This window comes from Toxorhynchites rutilus, chromosome 3 (assembly GCF_029784135.1).
Source record: "Toxorhynchites rutilus septentrionalis strain SRP chromosome 3, ASM2978413v1, whole genome shotgun sequence".
Taxonomy (NCBI): domain Eukaryota; kingdom Metazoa; phylum Arthropoda; class Insecta; order Diptera; family Culicidae; genus Toxorhynchites; species Toxorhynchites rutilus.
The window spans coordinates 26,004,680-26,026,457 of NC_073746.1; the positions used below are offsets into that span (position 1 = coordinate 26,004,680).

The 21,778-nt window shown below is 37.4% G+C and overlaps 2 protein-coding genes across 2 annotated transcripts; one reads left to right on the plus strand and one right to left on the minus strand.

The window, feature by feature from the left end:
• The first annotated feature begins 9,150 nt into the window (after nt 1-9,150).
• LOC129780175 (tigger transposable element-derived protein 2-like) lies at nt 9,151-10,761 on the plus strand. The gene is made up of 2 exons (XM_055788166.1): nt 9,151-9,432; nt 9,491-10,761. The coding sequence occupies exons 1-2, from the start codon at nt 9,213-9,215 to the stop codon at nt 9,868-9,870; spliced, it is 600 nt and encodes a 199-aa protein (XP_055644141.1). The 5' UTR covers nt 9,151-9,212; the 3' UTR covers nt 9,871-10,761.
• A 2,619-nt stretch (nt 10,762-13,380) lies between these two features.
• Nucleotides 13,381-17,985, minus strand: LOC129779678 (tigger transposable element-derived protein 1-like). The gene is made up of 2 exons (XM_055787300.1): nt 14,766-17,985; nt 13,381-14,714 (listed from the first exon to the last, which is right to left on the minus strand). The coding sequence occupies exons 1-2, from the start codon at nt 16,354-16,356 to the stop codon at nt 14,593-14,595; spliced, it is 1,713 nt and encodes a 570-aa protein (XP_055643275.1). The 5' UTR covers nt 16,357-17,985; the 3' UTR covers nt 13,381-14,592.
• Nucleotides 17,986-21,778: the final 3,793 nt, after the last annotated feature.

The window sequence follows — 21,778 nt, forward strand, 5'->3', positions numbered from 1 at the left end:
GTGGAAAATTTAAATTATTTGAATAATTGTACTGGTGGGGTAAAACGGACAGTTGCCAGGACTCAAATCTCACTCAAGTTAGATTTCTCACACTGTAACCAATCTTGAAACTCTTCATCAACATAAATCTCCAGAAAAAACACAAATCATTAGAGATTCATTCTAGAAGAGCTGATAAATATCGTGTCCTCCGGCGTATAGTTACAAAAAAAGCTTGGACCGGTGCATCTTTGACGGCATGGGATTTCTATCCATCTGGAATATTTTCCCATCATTAATCCAAAGACTGTTCGAATGGCAGCATTGCTGCCACTTGTATATTTTGATGTTTAACGTGATGAAATTATGTACAAATTTGTTTTATTGGAAATAATCATAAACATAATCCTAATTGTCGATAACGGTCTCGCCGCATGCCTTTCAGTGGACGCATAAAATACCCGTACGAATTATGCTCGCTTGGGCGAGTCAATTGACCCCGTGGACATTGTTTTGGTTTTGCGAGAATGTTTGGGGCCTCCAACCCTCCGAGTCGAGTCAATATCGCACATGCGGCGAGTCAAAACATTCGAAAATCCCGTCCAGACTATCCGCGCCACTCCAAAGGCACCGTGTGAAATTCCTGCCTCTGATGTGACATCTGATGTTTACGCAAGACGTAATTTAATAAACATCTCAACCGCTGCTCGGTCACGTTCAACCTTGGGCCGACAGTCCGACTCTCCTCGCTGCGCTGTTGTTAATGATTGGCTGCGCGGTTTCGGCCCAGAAATGCATCCGCAAAATGGTGCATTTTGAGCCCGCTTTGATTGCCCACCGAATCCCAGGTTCAGCAGAATTCAGATTCAACACTGTGAGGCACCCAAAACCCCTTGGGGGCAATTCAGTTCATGACCTGCGAATTGCACGCCTTTTAGAATTATCCAAATTACAGATCACTTACAACGAGCGACGAATTCGTCCGAGATGCAGCGGCGTAATTTAAAAGACATTAAAATGAAATTTTCTCCCCGTAAAGAGATGATAACTTTATTAAACTTACCGAGCGAGGTCGAACCAGGACCAGGGCGTGGATGATTTAAATTTGTGGTTGTGGCCATTCGGTTTGTGCAGTTTTTTTTTTTCATTCGCCATCTCAGTATTAACTGCAGTCACAAAAATTCATCCTGGGCCATCCACGATGATTACCTGTAAATGTGAAATTTGTACAAATCGTCGCTGTCGTATCCTTGATGACGATTTCGCAAACTGGTATTTAGCTGCGCCTTGTTATGCTCAGCCAATGGTGATGGTAAGAAAAGGGGATAACGAGGCGGGTGCGTGAGTTCTTCGAGTGTGGTAAGGATTTTTTTTTGCGAGTCATTACGTTGAAATGAAGTACTAATCAGGACCCTAAACGGCGCTGGAACGATTTCTTAACGACTTAATTACGCCGAGACGAACTGGATACTGTTTTCGGGTGCAGTAATTTGATTGGCTGAGAAGTCACGTAATGTTGCAACATTGTTTCTTTTTATTGTCTAAATATGTATTGAGTGAATAATAGACTGCAGTTGAAATACGAAACCAGCCAGTTGAGTGAATTATTCTCAAAAATGTGCATTCCAGCGCCAAAGCACAGCAATATCATGACATTTATTTGCATTTCAAATTGAACTGACCACGCCGTGTGTCGCGGTGGGAATAGATTCAAATAACTGCCACGCGGCACAGCAAGTGAAGGTCCGTGCGATCAAAGTCATGGAGCGTAACATGAGCGTCCTGAGACCCAATCCGGCTGCATCAGTCGGGGCAATTTCGACGTGTCTCACGTGTCTTTAAAACACTACAATTATTGTCACGTCGGCGATGAATGGAACATGAATGGAATGGAACATGACCTCCGGTGGTGATGAATATATCCTGCACCAGATCAATAAGGATTCTGTTCTCTCGCAAGGCAAGCCGTATTTCTCTTATCGTACTGGATTAGATCGCCGACGACTACTAGAAGTGGATCAATTGCGTTTTAGGAGCTCCGTTAGTCAATCAGTAAATCGATCCTCGAAGTCGATCTGAGAATAGAATACTTGATTCTGGATAATACCACCCACAAAATGAAGGTGGGGCGTAGCTCACACACAATTTGAGTGTTATTGGGATTATGATGTATAAAAGTTGACGCTTCTCAAAATGATATAAACCTCTACAGGGTTTCTCCGGTATTGACACATCATGAACCCAAAAAAAAACACAATATTTAAAAGGTCTGACATCTGACAGCTAACATTTGTCTCCAATCTGTTGAAAATCCAAATAGAACATCATTCTAACAAAGTTCCTAGTATATCGCCAAAGTACTTTGGACTGAGTTTATTACCGTCTCAGTCGATTTTGCAGTGCCATGTTCCATGTGATGCTATGCACATTGACTGATACAAGATGCTGTGCATATTGATTTCGTTCCGCTTCATCGCTAGCAGTTTCATCTACCTCAAAGTGAGATCTGCGACAGATTCACCGTGAACATATTTTGCAAACAACCGAGGTTTGCTATTCCATTATCTCCACCGAACGGTAAGGATTACGGTGAGCATGAGCAGCCTCAAGACAATTATTAGATTTTCGTTTTAAAGTTTAGATCAAACAACATTTTAAATTGACAACGAATAATACGATGTCTTCAGCAAGGATGTCCAAATAGGTTCATAAACTTCAAGAACATAATGAACAATGTGGAAATCTGGAAATAATCTGTAGACGTAATGATATTCCTTGAGCAACTTTTCCCGCAGTATGTCTTTGGGCAATTTATAGAGATATCTTGAAAACGCGTATAAAGAATAAATCGGCAAACTTTCGCATGTTCTAACACGAGACGGCGGAGGTTATCTCTGAGAAAACAACCGAGAGGTACTTCGGATCTCGTGATGTGATTGACGGACAGAGAGGCCCAGCCTTATGGGTTCCGCCACTCATCGTTATTGGGGAACTCATTTCATTTCATTGCTCATCGTATAGCAGTTTGGTGGTTGAATGAATTGGTGCAGAAATGTTTGGTTTCAGCTCCTGCTGCGGTCACGATTACCAGTTGTGGTTGACTATAAAAACAGGAAGTGGGTTATATCTATGGTATAACCGCAAGGGTGACGTAGGACTATCGTTGATTTAGAGATCATTTGTATGAAGTTGAATCTGAATTCATTCTGAATGAATGAATATTTGGAGAACTTCGAAAACGAGAGCGTTACGTTGGAGGCACAAGGTTTTATGCATCCAATATTGGATACGGAAATATCCTACTGATGGGGAAGAATAATCTTCAGAAGCTATCCTGTTGATTGCGATTGATTGAAAAATCACAAAACCTAATGTATTTGGTCACAGTGTTACATGGATAGAAAACATTAAAATAAACTCTTTCATATGAATGTAATTTTAAATTCCCAGAGGAACTGGCAGATTATTTTCAGTAACGATTAGATATTTCCACATTTTCCTCGATACTGGAAGCCCACCAGTGGTTAATGCTAACTCGATAACCATCTGTTAATAGCACTTGATTGAAACATATTTGGTCACAGTGTTACATGGATAGAAAACATTCAAATAAACTCTTTCACATGAATGTATTTTTAAATTCCTAGAGGAACTGGCAGAAACGGAAAGAATTCCGTGCGTGTATGTGTGTGTGTGTAGCGGCTGCTTCGAGATCTTCCCGGGGAACCGTTTGTAGCATCACTCTCCTCCTGATAGATTCCCTTCTGCCCTAAGGTGCACAAACAGGCTCTTGGTGACACCGTTCATCCGCGCTTTCATGATAAATGAAGAGCTTCACCACAACAGCGACAACATGCTCCAATCGCTGTTCAATTAGAACTGAGTGGATTTCCGAGCGGCGCTCGCTTATATACCGATTGGTGATTTCAATAGCCTATTTTGAAAGCAAATTTAAGACTATTGAAACAAGTTTTTGGATCAGAAAGTAACAAGTATAGAACGCGTAGACATTTTATCTTTCGAATGAAGTGTTTATCATACCATTTCGTTCAGTTCTTTAGGAGCTATTAACACTCAAAATCTCGTTCTCCGGCGTAACGCTTTCGTTTTCGAAACTTTGATTTTACACCCCGGTATAGAAATGAAAGACGTAGTCCTACGTCAAAATTGGTCATAGTGGTAGTGGAGGGGTCGAGAATCAATTCCCAAGGAACAATTAGAAACTAGAGAGTATATTGTCATTGTGTATACAGTGACTCAAATCCGTAATCGTACCCCACCATGCAGATCTCTCCTCCCTTCTTTTGAAAATCGAAAACAAGCTTTCGGTACATTCTATTTAGATAAAATCATGGTGTCATATGAGAGCTAAAAGGTTTGCTAACTGTTTTCAGCATAATGGTTTTTGTTTCTCTAAAAATGGCGAATGTGTGTGCCAATGTATGAAAATTGACTCAAACTCATAATCGTACGCTGGTTAAAATCTCAACTCGATTTCGAAAGGGTTGGACAATTTCCGAATTCCATCATTAGTGTGGTATCCCTTGTTCATTGTATCTATTTTTAGCTGTCTTTAGCCATATCTACGAATTTTTTTTGTATATTCGGAAGGAATATTTATCAATTTTTTCATTAAGTGGTTTTAAAAACAATAATTTCCAGAAATTTAATGGTTTCTGAATTTTCTACACAGATAACTTCCTTAGTTTTTTTTTTACAAACGCATGCAGGCTGAAAATAGTACTACTCTCTCTCTCTCTCTCTCTCTCTCTCTTTCTCTCTCTCTCTTCACTCTCAATGAAGAGAACATCACTTCACCTTCGTGGGGTCTCGTTTCATTTCACATTCATTTACTTCATTCTTCACGCTGAAGCGAAGATATCAAATCGTCGAATGAAAATGAAAGGTTTTTATATCGAATGAAAGTGTCGTGAAAGTGAAAATTACGTTGGAGCTCAAGCCGTTCTTACTGAAACTCAAGAAAATGACGATGTGATAAAACATGCAGTATGCCAGCAGGTGTAATGAGTTGTCACCGCTGGTTGCAGGACTAATCTGCCCTAATATGTCTGTTCGCGCGTAACTGATCTGATTTTCGGATACTACCTGAAACTGGTTTAAATTTAAACTTTGAACTTGACGCGAACAGAATTTATTTTTTTGTCGTTTTGCAGGCGGTAAAATTCTGACCCTGCTATAATTTTCTATTTCTTTTCGGTCTGTTCTCTATTGATTCTGCTTCTATTCTGCTTTTTCACACAATCAGCTGTTTCTATACATTTATAGTGAGAAACAGACCAAGCAATTTACTGTGTGAGTATCGCTTGACTGTGGATCATGTTAGCTCGGGATGCTCAAATTTCAGTTCGGTACGAACAATGTCTTTTTTAATTCCAATGAATTCAATTGAAAGTAGTGATCGCATATGAAACTGCCATATAGCCCAATCAAATGATAATGAGTAGGGCAGTTTCAATCGTTGAATGAAAGCGTCTGCTTTCGAATACTAGAAAATGACAGCAGAACGAAATTGAAGAATCAATATTCATAGTAAATACACACAGTCGAAATTGAAATCGGCTAAAAAAAGTAAGAAGTAAAAAAGTCATTTCCTTCTTTTAGTTTCGCTAATGTCAAGCCGTATTCATGACTATTCGACGTAATGAGTTCCAGAAAAACGAACATTGTCCAGCACGCGGTGACGAAGAAAGGCTCCTTCTCATTGAATCGAACCGACGAGATATATTAGGTATTAGCTGACCCGGCAAACTTCGTTCCGCCCAAAATAGATTTCTCGATAAGAGTACTCTTCATTGGCTGATCTTTTCCCAATTGTCTTTTATTATAAATTTCCAAGTACTTCTATTAAAACTCATCATTATAATATATATTTTTTCAGACACGATTCTCGTTCAAGATTCATGAATCCGGTGGAAACAACAAGTTTCATGAACACATATTAGATACAGAAAAGTAAATTTTCATTCATGATTTTTATTTTGTAAGGGCTTCATTCCACCTAAGAATCCATTACCATTTCCATTTAACATCAACGGAACACGAAGCTTAATTCCATACACGCGAAATTCCATCCGACTAACAACTCCCAACTTCCCTTAAAGTTTCTCAAATAATTCAAAAATATTTCTAGTCATAAGATCGAGCTATGGGCGGAAACAAACACAATGAAATAAAGACAACTTAAATCGGAAGATCCATACTCGAGTCTTGCGCTTGGAAACATGTTTGGCGATCAAAATCCATTGCCAATGCTTTGCACTCTTGAACGAAAATCAATTTCATTAACACAAATACCGATTGGACTAATAACGCTTATCATAATGTTATTTTCCTTCAAAATTGTCCAACAATTTTCATATATTTCTCGCCCTAACATTGTTCTATGGTTGAGACATTGATCTACGGGCAGAGACAAACACAACAAAATAAAGACAGCTCAAATCGGAGATCTGTTCTCGAGTCTGGCGCTCAGCAACATATTTTGCGATTCATTTTTATTTGTATAGATGACCACGCGCTGTATTCTTTCATTGCAACACGCGACGACGACGGATGATATCGAAGAGTGACCTGAGAAGGCAACCAAAAGGACTCCTGCATTTGATAGAAGGATGGGATTGGGATGGAAGTGGAAAATTTAGATGCAAACTTGCTCTTCTCGCACTGCCAGTTACGAAAAAAATAATATTTACGATTATAAATGAAATTTATCGTAATGTTCCAGGATCGCGGAACGCGGACGTTAATTATTGTTTGAAAATTAAAACACGCGTTATGCATGTATGAGGCTGATAAATTGCTGACACAGCTAGTATTTATTGTGATGAATTGAAAAATTTAGAGAAATAAAAATTGAATGATCCATGACTTCATACTTTTTCAGTTTTAGCCATGACCTTTTTCATACACCGCACAAAAAAAAACACACAAAAAATGGCCCAAAACAGATTGGATTGTGTATACTGGCCTATCTAAGGTAATTTTATATACCTTGTTGAGAGTCATGATCATTCAGCAGAAAACAAGAAAAACGCGTGCCAATGACGCCAGAAATGTTGAAACTATGTTAAAGCTATACCAAATAGGAAAATGGAAACTAATTTGAATTTTTACAACAATAATAAAACATCAACCTAAAGACATACCAGAAGAAATCGATTTGTGCTGCGATGACAGAAAATAAAATAAAGTAAAGTAAACCATTGCATCTGACCAAACTAAAAATGCATCGCACCTGCAACAAAATGGGGCAGAACAGATTGAACTAGAGATAGATCAATGCAGTCTCATGCCATTGTGAAACTATCGGTATAAAGTAAGTTTATGAGTAAGGCACAATCGCAAGAGAAAGAGAGTTGTGTCTGGTAGTCAGTCTTCTCGCCAGGGTTGCCAATAATATTTTTGAAAAAACTGGAAGATTGCTCTTAAAAAAACTGGAAGATTGCTCTTAAAAAAACTGGAAGAAAACTGGATCCTGTAAAACATTTTTATTTTAAGAAGACCGGTTATGATTCATCTAAATTTATTTTTTACCAATTTCAATGCTTGATAAATAGAATGCTTCGTGTAGGCTTTGTATGTAGTTCATAAAACTGTAACTGTAATTTTTGTGAAATAATATTTGAGGGATGGTTTTATTTGGGTTCAAATGCATTTTATGCAAAATATGCATTAGCTATTTAGGGGAGTTTGTTTGCATTGATTAAATCAATTATATTTAGAACTAAAATTCCTTTGAGTGACTATGAGAAACTAATATCCATTTGTTGTAAACGGAAGCAAGGTCACTTGGGTTTTATATTCATATCAATTAAAGTCAATGGAAACTATTCACTTTATAACCTTCTGAACTTCAGAATGTTTTGGAGGATCTATAACATCTGATGCTAAATCTAGACTGTTAAATAAAATTAACAATTGAGTGGTACCCTGTTTTTAAAGTAGTTTGATAAGTTTCCACCATTCGGGAAAGCTCTTCGTTTTGGAATTTTCGACAAAACACCGACGGATTGAACAAAATGGAAAGAACCGAATTATAACCTCGCCAGAGATCGATCACAGGTCGAATGATGAATGTCAGAAAATAAAATTACTCAAGGAATAGGAAGAGGGAGGGACAGATAATATTTATCATTGTAAATTTATTTTACATAAAATGGATAAAACTAGGGCACACATATGAAAAACTGGATAAAACTGGACGATATTCCAGAAAACTGGAAGATTTTAGGGTTCAACTGGATGACTGGATCGAGAAAAAAAAAACTTTAAACTGGAACATTGGCAACGCTGCTTCTCGCTGCTTGTGGATTCCCACTGATTCTCACGGTTAACTCATTACTACACACAGTCACACTCTTCGCTCGAAAATTCGCATAAACTATCTCACGTGTTGCACTTGACAATGCTCTCCACAATTGTGCTGCTGTTGAGAGCTTGCTGATTGCACCTGACTATACATTTCCATCTATAAAACCATCATTACATGGAAGTTCGGAGCGGAGCATTCCCAACATTTGTAAGAGTATGAAAACACGCGCACATCTATTTATGCTCCGATAAGTTATAACTCCGGAGACTGATATCGAAATACGCACTAATACATGTATGTACAAAAAATGTTGAATGGAGGAAAACAATGTACACCGAAGTTTTTTTCGCGGGGAATACGTACCTGGTAAAAAAACCGTGTTGATTTGAAATTGCGGGCAAAAAAACGCGTGAATTCGAAAAGCTGCGTGTACAAAACCGTGTAAAAACCGCATTACAGGTAGACTTCGATACAACGTACCCTCGTTATAACGTTCCCTCGATATAACGTCACTCGATATAACGTACATTTTACCTCGATATAACGTACACGTTTTCAATGCACCTGCCAGCGAAAAAGACACAACCAACACAAAAACAAGAGCGACGCTGATTGGTCAGCAATTTTATGCGCGTTCACCAAAAGAACATGCAATCAAGCTTGCAGCGCGTGGAAAATTCCAGATTCATTCCAACTTAGTCAACCTAGTGTAAAGTTATTTCCAATTCAGACAGCGAACCGGCAAAGTTTGATTCCGTGTAAGCAAGCGTTTGAGGTACATTTTTTAATAGTAATTGAAATAGGTAAAGTGATCTTTGGTGCCTCATACTCTCAGTTTTTCTCAGTGTTGTTTATGATACAGAATTAAGGTTAAGATCAACACGAAACGTATCAATTGAAAATGGGTCCGAAAATTCAAAAATATTTTTCTGGTGAAAAATCGAAGCGATCTGTTGTTCTTTTGATCGACAAAGTGAAAATACTTAAGGATGCGGATCAAGGAATGTCTATTAATTCAATTATGCGGAAGTATAACAGAAAATCGCGTTCAACAGTTAGCACCATCAAACGTGCTAAGGAAAACATTTTGTCGCAAATTGCGGAAGTGCAAGGAAATATTTGTAAAAATTTTCATATCATCAAAGTTAAACTAGTTTTGATTAGTGAATTGTTTTGCAGCAAACCGGAAACGTTTCAAAAAGGCCCAGCATCCGGAAGTAGACGAAGCCCTATACATCTGGTTCCTCCAAAAACGCGAAGGTAACGTTCCTGTAAACCATGAAATGCTAGAAGTACAGGCTCAAAAGTTTTATTCGCAAATGGTTGGAGAAGGTCAATACGGAAGTCGTGGATATGTTGATAAGTTTATAAAGCGATATGGTATACGCCTGCTTAAGATAACCGGGGAGAAGCTTTTCAGTAATATTGGGATTATTGATAAATATGTAGAGGAGTTCTCTATGGAAATGCGGAGCCTTAATTTGAAACCGTATCAAATTTTCAACGCTGACGAGAGTGGCTTATATTTCAAAAGCCATTTCAACGACGACGTATGTTGACAGAAACTCGTCTAGTGCTCCTGGGACAAAAATGAACAAAGAGCGCTTGACTTTTATGCCGTGTGCAAACATGGATGGAAGTCTTAAGCTCCCACTCATGTTGATTGGAAAATTCAACAGTCCCCGGGCTTTGAAAAACCTTAAGGAACTTCTTCGAACTTCGAACAATTTGTTCCTCGTGTAACAGAGTTTTTGAGACAATCAGGTCATCCTGTGGGAGCCGTTCTTGTTCTGGATAATTGCTCGGCGCATTACAATGTAGAAGAACTACGAACCAGTGATAGTGCTATATTTTGTAAGTTTTTGCCTCCCTACACCACCGCTGTAATCCAGCCGATGGATCAGCATGTAATACAAATGGTGAAAGCCCATTATAGAAAGATAATGACGAACGAAGTTCTTGGACGTGGCGAAGATTTTCATGATAATGTGAAACATATCAGTATCAAAGACACGATGTTCTGGATTGCACAAGCATGGGAGGGTGTGCCGGAGTCTGCGATCCAAAAGTCCTGGAAAATGTTGTACGTGGAGACACCAGATGATGATGACGAAGAATTGCCATTGTCCACTTTGCAAGAAAGGCTGAGGAGCATTGCGATAAAAGTCAAACAGCTAAATGTAATTGATGACGAAGAAGCAGAGTTTGAGATTTTAAAGGATGACGAAATCGTTGAGAAAGTTCTCAATCCGTCAGCTTATGATCAGTCTTACACTTCGAACCAAGATGCTGAGAAAATCCTTCACACTTCTTCACCACTGGATCCAGAAGATGGAAATCTGAACATATCCGACGAAATTGCTTTGAATGGCGCCGATGTGCTGGTTAGATACGCTGAAGAGCAAGGTTGGCCCTTAAACGCGCAGTTTTCTTTGCGAAAATTGAGACAAGACATCCTAGTCAACATTGATTAATAAAGTTGATTTTGATTTTATAAATTTAATTAATTATAATAGTTTTATTCATATTCATATTATTTATCTATTTACTCTCAGCCAACTGTATGGCGGAAAAAAGCCATCAGAAAAGTTGAATACACCTTCTAGTTGAATATTACACTAAAGTCGCTTTTTACGCGGTTTTTTTTTGCGCGGTTTTTTTTTACGCGGCTTTTTTTACGCGGTTTTAGGGATTTACGCGGTTTTTTTTTACGCGGATTTTGGAATTTACGCGGTTTTTTTTTACGCGGATTTCGGAATTTACGCGGTTTTTTTTTACGCGGATTTCGGAATTTACGCGGTTTTTTTTTACGCGGATTTCGGAATTTACGCGGTTTTTTTTACGCGGATTTCGGAATTTACGCGGTTTTTCCAAAAGAATCGATTTATACGCGGTATGTTGTATTTTCTTCTCAATTTGTTCATTTGTAAGACTTAAGTACGTTTGCTTCAATATTTGGAGCCAAATTCATTTTTTCTATGTTTGTCTCCTGGGAATTGAGTTAAATAACTGTGGTTTGCTCGAGGTTAACACGGTATATCTGAGGGATAAGATTTAGTATTCTCGTGATAACGTTGTCGCAATCTTGGCGAAATTGGTACCTGATTCTGGGTTCGATTTCAGCTAGCGTTGAAACGATTTTGGTAACCGAATGGAAAAAGAATAAACAACAATAGTGTAAGTAATGTGAGCTTGATCCCCTTTTTTTGTTTCGGATGTATTTCAGCGAAATTTTATATGTTTCAACACAAATTTAATATGAAATATCTTTTGTAAATTTTACTCAAAAGACTCCAAGCGATATGAATTCAAAAAAAATTTCAAGAGATGTCAAACACCAATCTAAAAAATGTGAAAGATATGTCCCCGTTTTTTATTTTTATTTATGACACTCAGCCTTTGGCTAGTTCGTCATTTGGACCAACGTCCTTACTGTTTTTTTAATTAAATCGTTTATTTTTACAGGCTCAGTTGCATAAGTTTAAAGGAGCCAAATTCATCACTATATTTTAACTAGAATATATTAACATGTTTCCTTAATTCTATGGTTAATAAAATAGGAAACCGATTACTCGCGGTCGACTCGAGTTTAGAAGGGTGACACATTTTCATTAGGAAAAGGATGGGATGTAAGGACATTTTAACAATGTTCACATTCATACATTCATACATTCTCATTCACACTCACACTTCACACTCAATTCTTGAAAACTATCCTTACATCTAAAATGTATTGCGTCCTTACTTGATTTCCGTAGAAAGCAATGATCGAAAATTCTCCTCTGGTGACATATTTGTTGGAGGGGAAAATGTTATGATTGTTAAATAGGAATTTATTTGTTCATTTAGGAAAAACCAGTTCTACATTTTCTTTTTTTGCGCTATTTGCTTTCCCAGATTAAACGTGGGCGTTAAGTGTTAAATTTACTCACAGTACCGGACAGAAGTATGTAACATCGTATATTTTTTGACTGTCACTTTACAATATGTCAAAAGATTTGTCGGATATTTTGATCAATGGTTGAATAAGTATTCGAAATTCATTTGTGTAATTTTGAAAATAATCTATTGAACGAATGAGAGATACCACTTTTAAGCAATGTAATTCCTTTTGAAAAGCCTAATTTGAAAATTGAGTTACTTGAAGCACCCTTAACCATATGTGGTGAAGTTTTTTGCCGTAGTAATCGAGATGGTTTGTTTCAAATGTTTGTATAGAAATAAATACAGTTTCGAGGGTTCAAGTTTTTTTTTACTATTCTGGAGAAAAGGATGCTATCTATTTGCGTCCGATCTTAGCGATTGTTCTTCATCTACCAGTAAAAATATGTATATTCGTGATTCACAAAGGCTATTTACTTTTTCCAAAGAAAGACTGCCCCAATCGGACATAAGACAACCTAATATTTCTCCACGGTGAAAAAGTTCAAACGCTTTTTGCTTTTTTCTGAACTGAATTTGTTCATGCATATTATAGCATTTCATAGAAGCAGATATCATTTACTACGACTCAAAAGATAGACACATTTGGTTGATGGAGCTCAAAGTACTGTTTTGTCTCAAATTCCGAACACTTAATTTTCAAATGTAAATTTACTAAACTTTAATGTTATAAATAATAGAATAATGAAAGCCTTGACATTGTTTGAGGTATTGGCTACATTCAAATAACATTTACAGGTATCGATACAGCTTATAATTCATAAGACTAAGCATTTGCAAAAAATGTGTCGAAACCAATAACACATTGTTTGCGTTAGCAAATTCCGCAGTTTTTCAGTTTTTGTAGTTGTATAACTATTTTGTATGCTGTTTTCATGTTAAGTGCTATAAAAGGTATGGATCTACTAGAAATCTTTTATGCAGACATCTTCTTTAAAATTAGTATTAAAGTAGTGATCGGAATTTGAATCAAGTTTCGACGCATGATTCATATTCCGAACTGTAGTTTGGATACTCTATTTTCAGGCAAATACAGCAATAGTCCACAAATTAGGATGCAAGTACAGTCCAATTGTGGAGCAACAGATGTAAAGATGTTTGTAAGCTCCGTTCTTGTAGCACATAGTTCGCAGGCGCAATCCAACGAAAGCAAAATGAATTTTCTTGGTCAGGTTTTCAACTAAAACCACAATAATGAAACCGGATTTCTGAAGTAATATATTCACTCTATTATATACAGAGTCGATTATATACTGACACGATTATCTATGGTTCGATTATATACAATTTTGGACTATAATACACTCAGTTTGAAAAAAAAGTCTTATATCTCAAATAGCCTTTTTTCAAGAAAGAAAAAAAGTAATATTTCAAAGTTAAGGTGAAAGTTTATTGGATATTATAAGTACAATGGAGTAAAAACCGTGGTAATTAGGAAATTCTAATTGAAGACTCACCAGGAATTGTTTAAAATGATATTGCTGCGGAATAAGAAAATATAGGAGCTAGATGTCGAAGAACAAATTATAGAGCGTTCAGAAAGCTTCAATTAAATTTCAAGAAACAATCAAGTTTATTATGCATTTTTTTTTTTGATAAAATTAATAACAAATTAAAAACTTTAGAGTTTTTGTCGCTCTAATTGTTGATAAAATTTACCAATTTAGATGTTTCATATAAAATACAAAATATAGAAACATAGAGTAACATTTTTTCTCATTTTTCGAACAGTACAACCAATTTTGCCAAGTTTTCGTAACTATTGATTGTACTTGTTTTTTATAGTTTATATGGTTGCGTGACCAAGGGCACTATATTTTAAATATTTTTTTCTTGAAAGCTTCTTCTTTCTAGAAAAAAGTTATTTATAGAAAAAGAGAAAAATCTGATTTTTCGGACCATCGGCAAACTCATAACTCGAAAACGATAAAAATCACATTTCTGATTTTCGATTATCTTGTGTGGAAAAACCAGAACTTTCAAGAAACATAAAAAAATATAGCGTCCTTGGATCATGTAAACTATAAGCAAACAAATACAATCAATAATTACGAAAACAAAATCCAACTGTTTTGCTAGTATAACATTTTTTCAAGAAAGACTAGCTAATTGGCTTTAATTTGATATATCGATCATGTGAAGCGGTCCAGTAGTTCGAAAGTAATTTTTTCAAATTGCATTTTTGCAATTTGAAAAAATTACAATACAAACAAATGTTTTCGGAATTTAGACAAATTTAATTAAACATATTTTTAGTTTTTTACCATGATATTTTTACCAATGTATTCATAAATCAATTTTATTGTAGTCAAGTGGAAAAAAGAATTTCTTTTATTGATCTAATCACTATCATTAGCAACACGTGGATGTTTGCGGTTAGATGATGTGGCGATATCTTCCTCATCCGAAGAAATCGGACGAGATCGTCTGCGTTCCAATGGTAAGCTGAAATCCTCGTCATCTGTAAAGATATTATTAAAATACTTTTCACTTTAAACATCAATGTCACTACCTTCATCGATAACTGTTGGCTGTGTTTTTTCGTTCAATCTATTGTAGCGAAGCATACACAGTTTCAAATCATTCCGAAATGAAACGGCTCTCTCAACACAAGGATCCTTTTCCATAAAATGTTTTACGAGGGTATCCGCTAATTTATTCCCGTCTTCGATATCACATGGCTTGATATCCCGGTCTTCATCGTCCTCTAAAGGCTCCGATGTGACTAAACTCTGCATCAGTTCATCATCTTCAATTTCGGTGTCTTCAAGAAGCTCTTCAACGTCTCTACTATCCATATCTTTGAATCCTTTCCCTCCAATTGCATGTGCCAGAATGAGAATTTCTGATTCTTCCACATTTGAAGGGTCTGTTGAACCAGCTTTCACGCATTCTGGCCATAGTGGCTTCCAGCACGAATTCAATGTTTTAGATTTCATAGAAGACAGAGCCTTTCCTATGAACGTCAGAGCGTCTCTTATCTTAAATTCTTTCCACGCTTGAATTACCGTCATCGTTTCATCGCTTTCAAGCTTTTCGAGGATGTACCGAAGACATTGTTTAATGTACAACTTCTTGAAAGCAGCAATTATTCCTTGATCTTGAGGCTGTAACAAAGAAGTTGTATTCGGTGGAAGAAACACAACTTGAACGTTTGGGTGCTTGATAACTAGGTGTCCTGGAGCGTTATCCAAAATCAAAAGCACGTGGAACTCCAAACCTTTTCCTTCCAAGTATGTTTTCACTTCCGGAATAAACATATCGTAAAACCATTCCTCAAAAACGGCTTTTGTGACCCACGCTTTAGTGTTAGCTTTCCAGTGCACTGGCAGTTTGTTGAAATCAGCCCCCTTCAACGAGCGGGGCGTCATAGCACGATTGATCAATAGCGGTTTCAACATAAGGTCGCCTGAAGCATTACTGCAAAATAACAGGGTAACCCTGTCTTTGGCCGCTTTGAAACCACTGGCATATTGCTCCTGCTGCGTAATGTAGGTACGAGACGGCATTCTTTTCCAAAAAAGACCCGTTTCATCTCCATTGAACACTTGGTCACCATGATACGCACCTTCTTTTATGATCTTAGCGAGCTTTGGAGGAAAACTATTTGCAGCCGAAACATCGGCCGATGCGGATTCACCCTTGATTTTAACGTTGCGAATGGAATTACTACGTATAAAGTTATAAAACCATCCCTTACTCGCGGTAAAGTCTTTCTTTTTACTTGAAGACGGCTCATTCTTCTCTAACCAAAGGTAAAGGCTCAAAGCTTTCTCCCTTATTAATTCCTGATCCAAGGGTATTTTCTTCTGCGCGTGATCTTCGATCCACATATGAAGTGCCTTTTCCATCTTGACCATCAATGGATCTCGTGTATATGATGAGGATTTTGTTGCATAGATAGTGCCCTGAGCTGCTGTCTGTCTGATGCTATCTTGATTCTTTTTAATTGTACGCACAGTCGATTCGTTGATTTTTAAATTCCTGCCGACGTTTGCAACAGATTTCCCATCTTGAAGGGCATCCAAAATATTGAGCTTCATTTCCAAAGAAAGAGACACTCTTGATCTGTTTTTTTTGAAGGCGGTTTTTTGCGAAGCCATTTTAGAGTATGCCTTTAATCAAAAATTTTGAATACTGCTGACGTCTTCAGCTAACTGTCGAAAAGCGGAACTGCACACGATTACCCCCAAGGTTGGGTAACTCGCTGGGAACTGGCCGAACTCGACCGAACACAAACTGGCTAGACTCTACAACCACCACGGTTCAGGAACTGCACTTTCACTTTAACTTTCACTGCAAGGTTAAATCACGAATAACTTCTTAATGCGATTTCGTCCTTTTATATGTGTTCAGTTCCACACCGAACGAACTGAAGCGACAGCATCTAGCAGCACACATAATTTGCACACGACCCCACAAACCACGAGTACCCCTCCCACAGCGCAACTATGAGCTAGCCATCACCAACACACGCTGTGCCCGACTGCATAAAAATAAAATTGGTTCACTCCGACTGAACGGATCAGTGAAAAATGCAGTGTGAATGATCGCAAAATATACTATTTCAGAGTGCGATTTAGGCTGTAACGATGACAATGAGTTCAAATTTGACGATATATTGACGAATACTGTTCGGAATTGTTCAGTCATAGTGAACCAACTCTCAAAAAATACATCATTTAGTTCAGTCAGAGCGGACTTTGTACGTATAGGCAGCCAAATAACAGCCTTTTTTGGCATGATACTTGATGTTTTTTTACAACTATCATACATCACAGTATTGGCAGAGAGTAGCTCAAACTTCTGAGAACAATATTGAACGAAAAAATTAAATGCTTTGTAAATTGCAGAGCATTAAACTTTATGTTCGTTTTCTCGAAATCATAAAAATGTCACATGGCCCGGTCTGACTTAACACCGACCATATAACAGATAGGTATGCTTTTAGAACAATTCAATGTAGCCAATACATATATAAGATACTGTAGAAACAGTTTGTATACTCTTACATTTGAAATTTGTTGTTAAAATAGTAATTTGAGGCAGGGTTAAAATATGCTTCTACGTATTTTGGTCATGCCACCTAACCAAACAGCTCTTTACTTACCACTCGGTTGTTGCACGTTGGACGGAACAACAACTTGTAGCGATTTACAGATAATTCAAAGATAAAACAGGCATAAAATGCGTAAAAACCTACTTGTAACTACTTTCTAGTTGAATCTCTGACTGTTTTTTATTTATACAATAAGTATCTTCGGGAGCTGGGACCGACACTTATATTGTTCAAACGCTCTTGATGCGCGCTGAATGGGAAGCAGAGCACGAAAAAATCGGGGCTTAACGTGTTAAATCCATCGAAAAATGGATGAGCAATAAGCGGTAGAATCTGGACATTTTCAATCTGTACCCCCAACATGTTCCAGAAAGACAAAATCCTATGTTTAAAGGTGCTCCCCGCAGAAACAAGAGGAGCGCTATCGCGCTTCTCCGCACTCAAACGGTTAAACAGGTATTTACATGCAATCGGCCAAGGAGCTACCTTCGTGAAGCCTTGTGTCACGCAATATATGCACACAATATGCAATTTGTTTGAATATGGGTTGCATTTTATATCAATAATTCACTGACTATTAGTTTTTTACGTGTATTTTAAAATTTAGGGTGGTTTATTTTTACGCGGATTTTGGAATTTACGCGGTTTTTTTTTACGCGGATTTTGGAATTTACGCGGTTTTTTTTTACGCGGTTTTCGTTTACGCGGCACGTATCCCCCGCGTAAAAAGCGACTCCAGTGTACAATCATTATTTATTAAAACACTAGCTAACCCGGCAAACTTCGTCCCGCCCATTTACTTGATTAATTCTCGAGTAATGCAGAAATTTGTGTTTTATTTGTATGGCAGCCACCCCTAAGAGAGGGGGGAGGGGTATCTAACCACCATAGAAACATTCATTGCACCCTAAAGTTTCCATATGCCTAATTTGGTTTAATTTGCTTGATTAAATCTCGGGTAATGCAAAAATTTGTGTTTCATTTGTACGGCAGCCCCCTCTAAGAGAGGGGGAAGGAGTATCTTAACACCATAGAAACATTTATTGCATCCTAAAACCTCCACATGCCAAATTTGGTTTCATTTGCTTGATTAATTCTCGAGTAATGCAGAAATTTGTGTTTCATTTGTATGGCAGCCCCCCCTTTGAGTGGGGGAAGGACTGTCTAACCATCATAGAAACATTTATTGCACCCTAAAGTTTCCATATGCCTAATTTGGTTTAATTAGCTTGATTAATTCTCGGGTAATGCAAAAATTTGTGTTTCATTTGTACGGCAGCCCCCTCTAAGAGAGGGGGAAGAAGTATCCTAACACCATAGAAACATTTATTGCATCCTAAAACCTCCACATGCCAAATTTGGTTTCATTTGCTTGATTAATTCTCGAGTAATGCAGAAATTTGTGTTTCAATTGTATGGCAGCCCCCCCTTTGAGTGGGGGAAGGACTGTCTAACCATCATAGAAACATTTATTGCACCCTAAAGTTTCCATATGCCTAATTTGGTTTAATTTGCTTGATTAATTCTCGGGTAATGCAAAAATTTGTGTTTCATTTGTACGGCAGCCCCCTCTAAGAGAGGGGGAAGAAGTATCTTAGCACCATAGAAACATTTATTGCATCCTAAAACCTCCACATGCCAAATTTGGTTTCATTTGCTTGATTAATTCTCGAGTAATGCAGAAATTTGTGTTTCATTTGTATGGCAGCCCCCCCTTTGAGTGGGGGAAGGACTGTCTAACCATCATAGAAACATTTATTGCACCCTAAAGTTTCCATATGCCTAATTTGGTTTAATTTGCTTGATTAATTCTCGGGTAATGCAAAAATTTGTGTTTCATTTGTACGGCAGCCCCCTCTAAGAGAGGGGGAAGGAGTATCTTAACACCATAGAAACATTTATTGCATCCTAAAACCTCCACATGCCAAATTTGGTTTCATTTGCTTGATTAATTCTCGAGTAATGCAGAAATTTGTGTTTCATTTGTATGGCAGCCCCCCCTTTGAGTGGGGGAAGGACTGTCTAACCATCATAGAAACATTTATTGCACCCTAAAGTTTCCATATGCCTAATTTGGTTTAATTAGCTTGATTAATTCTCGGGTAATGCAAAAATTTGTGTTTCATTTGTACGGCAGCCCCCTCTAAGAGAGGGGGAAGAAGTATCTTAACACCATAGAAACATTTATTGCATCCTAAAACCTCCACATGCCAAATTTGGTTTCATTTGCTTGATTAATTCTCGAGTAATGCAGAAATTTGTGTTTCATTTGTATGGCAGCCCCCCCTTTGAGTGGGGGAAGGACTGTCTAACCATCATAGAAACATTTATTGCACCCTAAAGTTTCCATATGCCTAATTTGGTTTAATTTGCTTGATTAATTCTCGGGTAATGCAAAAATTTGTGTTTCATTTGTACGGCAGCCCCCTCTAAGAGAGGGGGAAGGAGTATCTTAACACCATAGAAACATTTATTGCATCCTAAAACCTCCACATGCCAAATTTGGTTTCATTTGCTTGATTAATTCTCGAGTAATGCAGAAATTTGTGTTTCATTTGTATGGCAGCCCCCCCTTTGAGTGGGGGAAGGACTGTCTAACCATCATAGAAACATTTATTGCACCCTAAAGTTTCCATATGCCTAATTTGGTTTAATTTGCTTGATTAATTCTCGGGTAATGCAAAAATTTGTGTTTCATTTGTACGGCAGCCCCCTCTAAGAGAGGGGGAAGGAGTATCTTAACACCATAGAAACATTTATTGCATCCTAAAACCTCCACATGCCAAATTTGGTTTCATTTGCTTGATTAATTCTCGAGTAATGCAGAAATTTGTGTTTCATTTGTATGGCAGCCCCCCCTTTGAGTGGGGGAAGGACTGTCTAACCATCATAGAAACATTTATTGCACCCTAAAGTTTCCATATGCCTAATTTGGTTTAATTAGCTTGATTAATTCTCGGGTAATGCAAAAATTTGTGTTTCATTTGTACGGCAGCCCCCTCTAAGAGAGGGGGAAGAAGTATCTTAACACCATAGAAACATTTATTGCATCCTAAAACCTCCACATGCCAAATTTGGTTTCATTTGCTTGATTAATTCTCGAGTAATGCAGAAATTTGTGTTTCATTTGTATGGCAGCCCCCCCTTTGAGTGGGGGAAGGACTGTCTAACCATCATAGAAACATTTATTGCACCCTAAAGTTTCCATATGCCTAATTTGGTTTAATTTGCTTGATTAATTCTCGGGTAATGCAAAAATTTGTGTTTCATTTGTACGGCAGCCCCCTCTAAGAGAGGGGGAAGGAGTATCTTAACACCATAGAAACATTTATTGCATCCTAAAACCTCCACATGCCAAATTTGGTTTCATTTGCTTGATTAATTCTCGAGTAATGCAGAAATTTGTGTTTCATTTGTATGGCAGCCCCCCCTTTGAGTGGGGGAAGGACTGTCTAACCATCATAGAAACATTTATTGCACCCTAAAGTTTCCATATGCCTAATTTGGTTTAATTTGCTTGATTAATTCTCGGGTAATGCAAAAATTTGTGTTTCATTTGTACGGCAGCCCCCTCTAAGAGAGGGGGAAGGAGTATCTTAACACCATAGAAACATTTATTGCATCCTAAAACCTCCACATGCCAAATTTGGTTTCATTTGCTTGATTAATTCTCGAGTAATGCAGAAATTTGTGTTTCATTTGTATGGCAGCCCCCCCTTTGAGTGGGGGAAGGACTGTCTAACCATCATAGAAACATTTATTGCACCCTAAAGTTTCCATATGCCTAATTTGGTTTAATTAGCTTGATTAATTCTCGGGTAATGCAAAAATTTGTGTTTCATTTGTACGGCAGCCCCCTCTAAGAGAGGGGGAAGAAGTATCTTAACACCATAGAAACATTTATTGCATCCTAAAACCTCCACATGCCAAATTTGGTTTCATTTGCTTGATTAATTCTCGAGTAATGCAGAAATTTGTGTTTCATTTGTATGGCAGCCCCCCCTTAGAGAGGGGGAGGGGTCGCAAAATATCACGAAAACCTTCCCCGGCCCCAAAAACCCCTACATACCAATTTTCATGTCGATCGGTTCAGCAGTTTCCGAGTCTATAAGAATCAGACAGACAGACATCACTCCATTTATATATATATATATATATATATATATATATATATATATATATATATATATATATATATATATATATATATATATATATATATATATATATATATATATATATATATATATATATATATATATATATAGATAGATAGATCAACAAAATAAAGTAATTCGAACTGAATTTTTATTTGAGGGAAAGATGCGGGGGAGACGTGAAAAACACCTGAACAATATCGTTAATTGAAAAATCCGCGTAAAAAAATCCTCGTGAAAAAAATCGTGGTAAAAACCGCGTGAAATAAAATCTGATTGTATTGGTATTCATTTGCTTTTCCTGTTCTC

Coding starts and splice junctions, on each gene's coding strand:
- LOC129780175 (XM_055788166.1), top strand. CDS start 9,213: ATGGGTCCGAAAATTCAAAAATATTTTTCTGGTGAAAAATCGAAGCGA. Junction 9,433..9,490: donor GGAAGTGCAAGGAAATATTT/GTAAAAATTTTC, acceptor ATTGTTTTGCAG/CAAACCGGAAACGTTTCAAA.
- LOC129779678 (XM_055787300.1), bottom strand. CDS start 16,356: ATGGCTTCGCAAAAAACCGCCTTCAAAAAAAACAGATCAAGAGTGTCT. Junction 14,715..14,765: donor GCCAACAGTTATCGATGAAG/GTAGTGACATTG, acceptor ATATCTTTACAG/ATGACGAGGATTTCAGCTTA.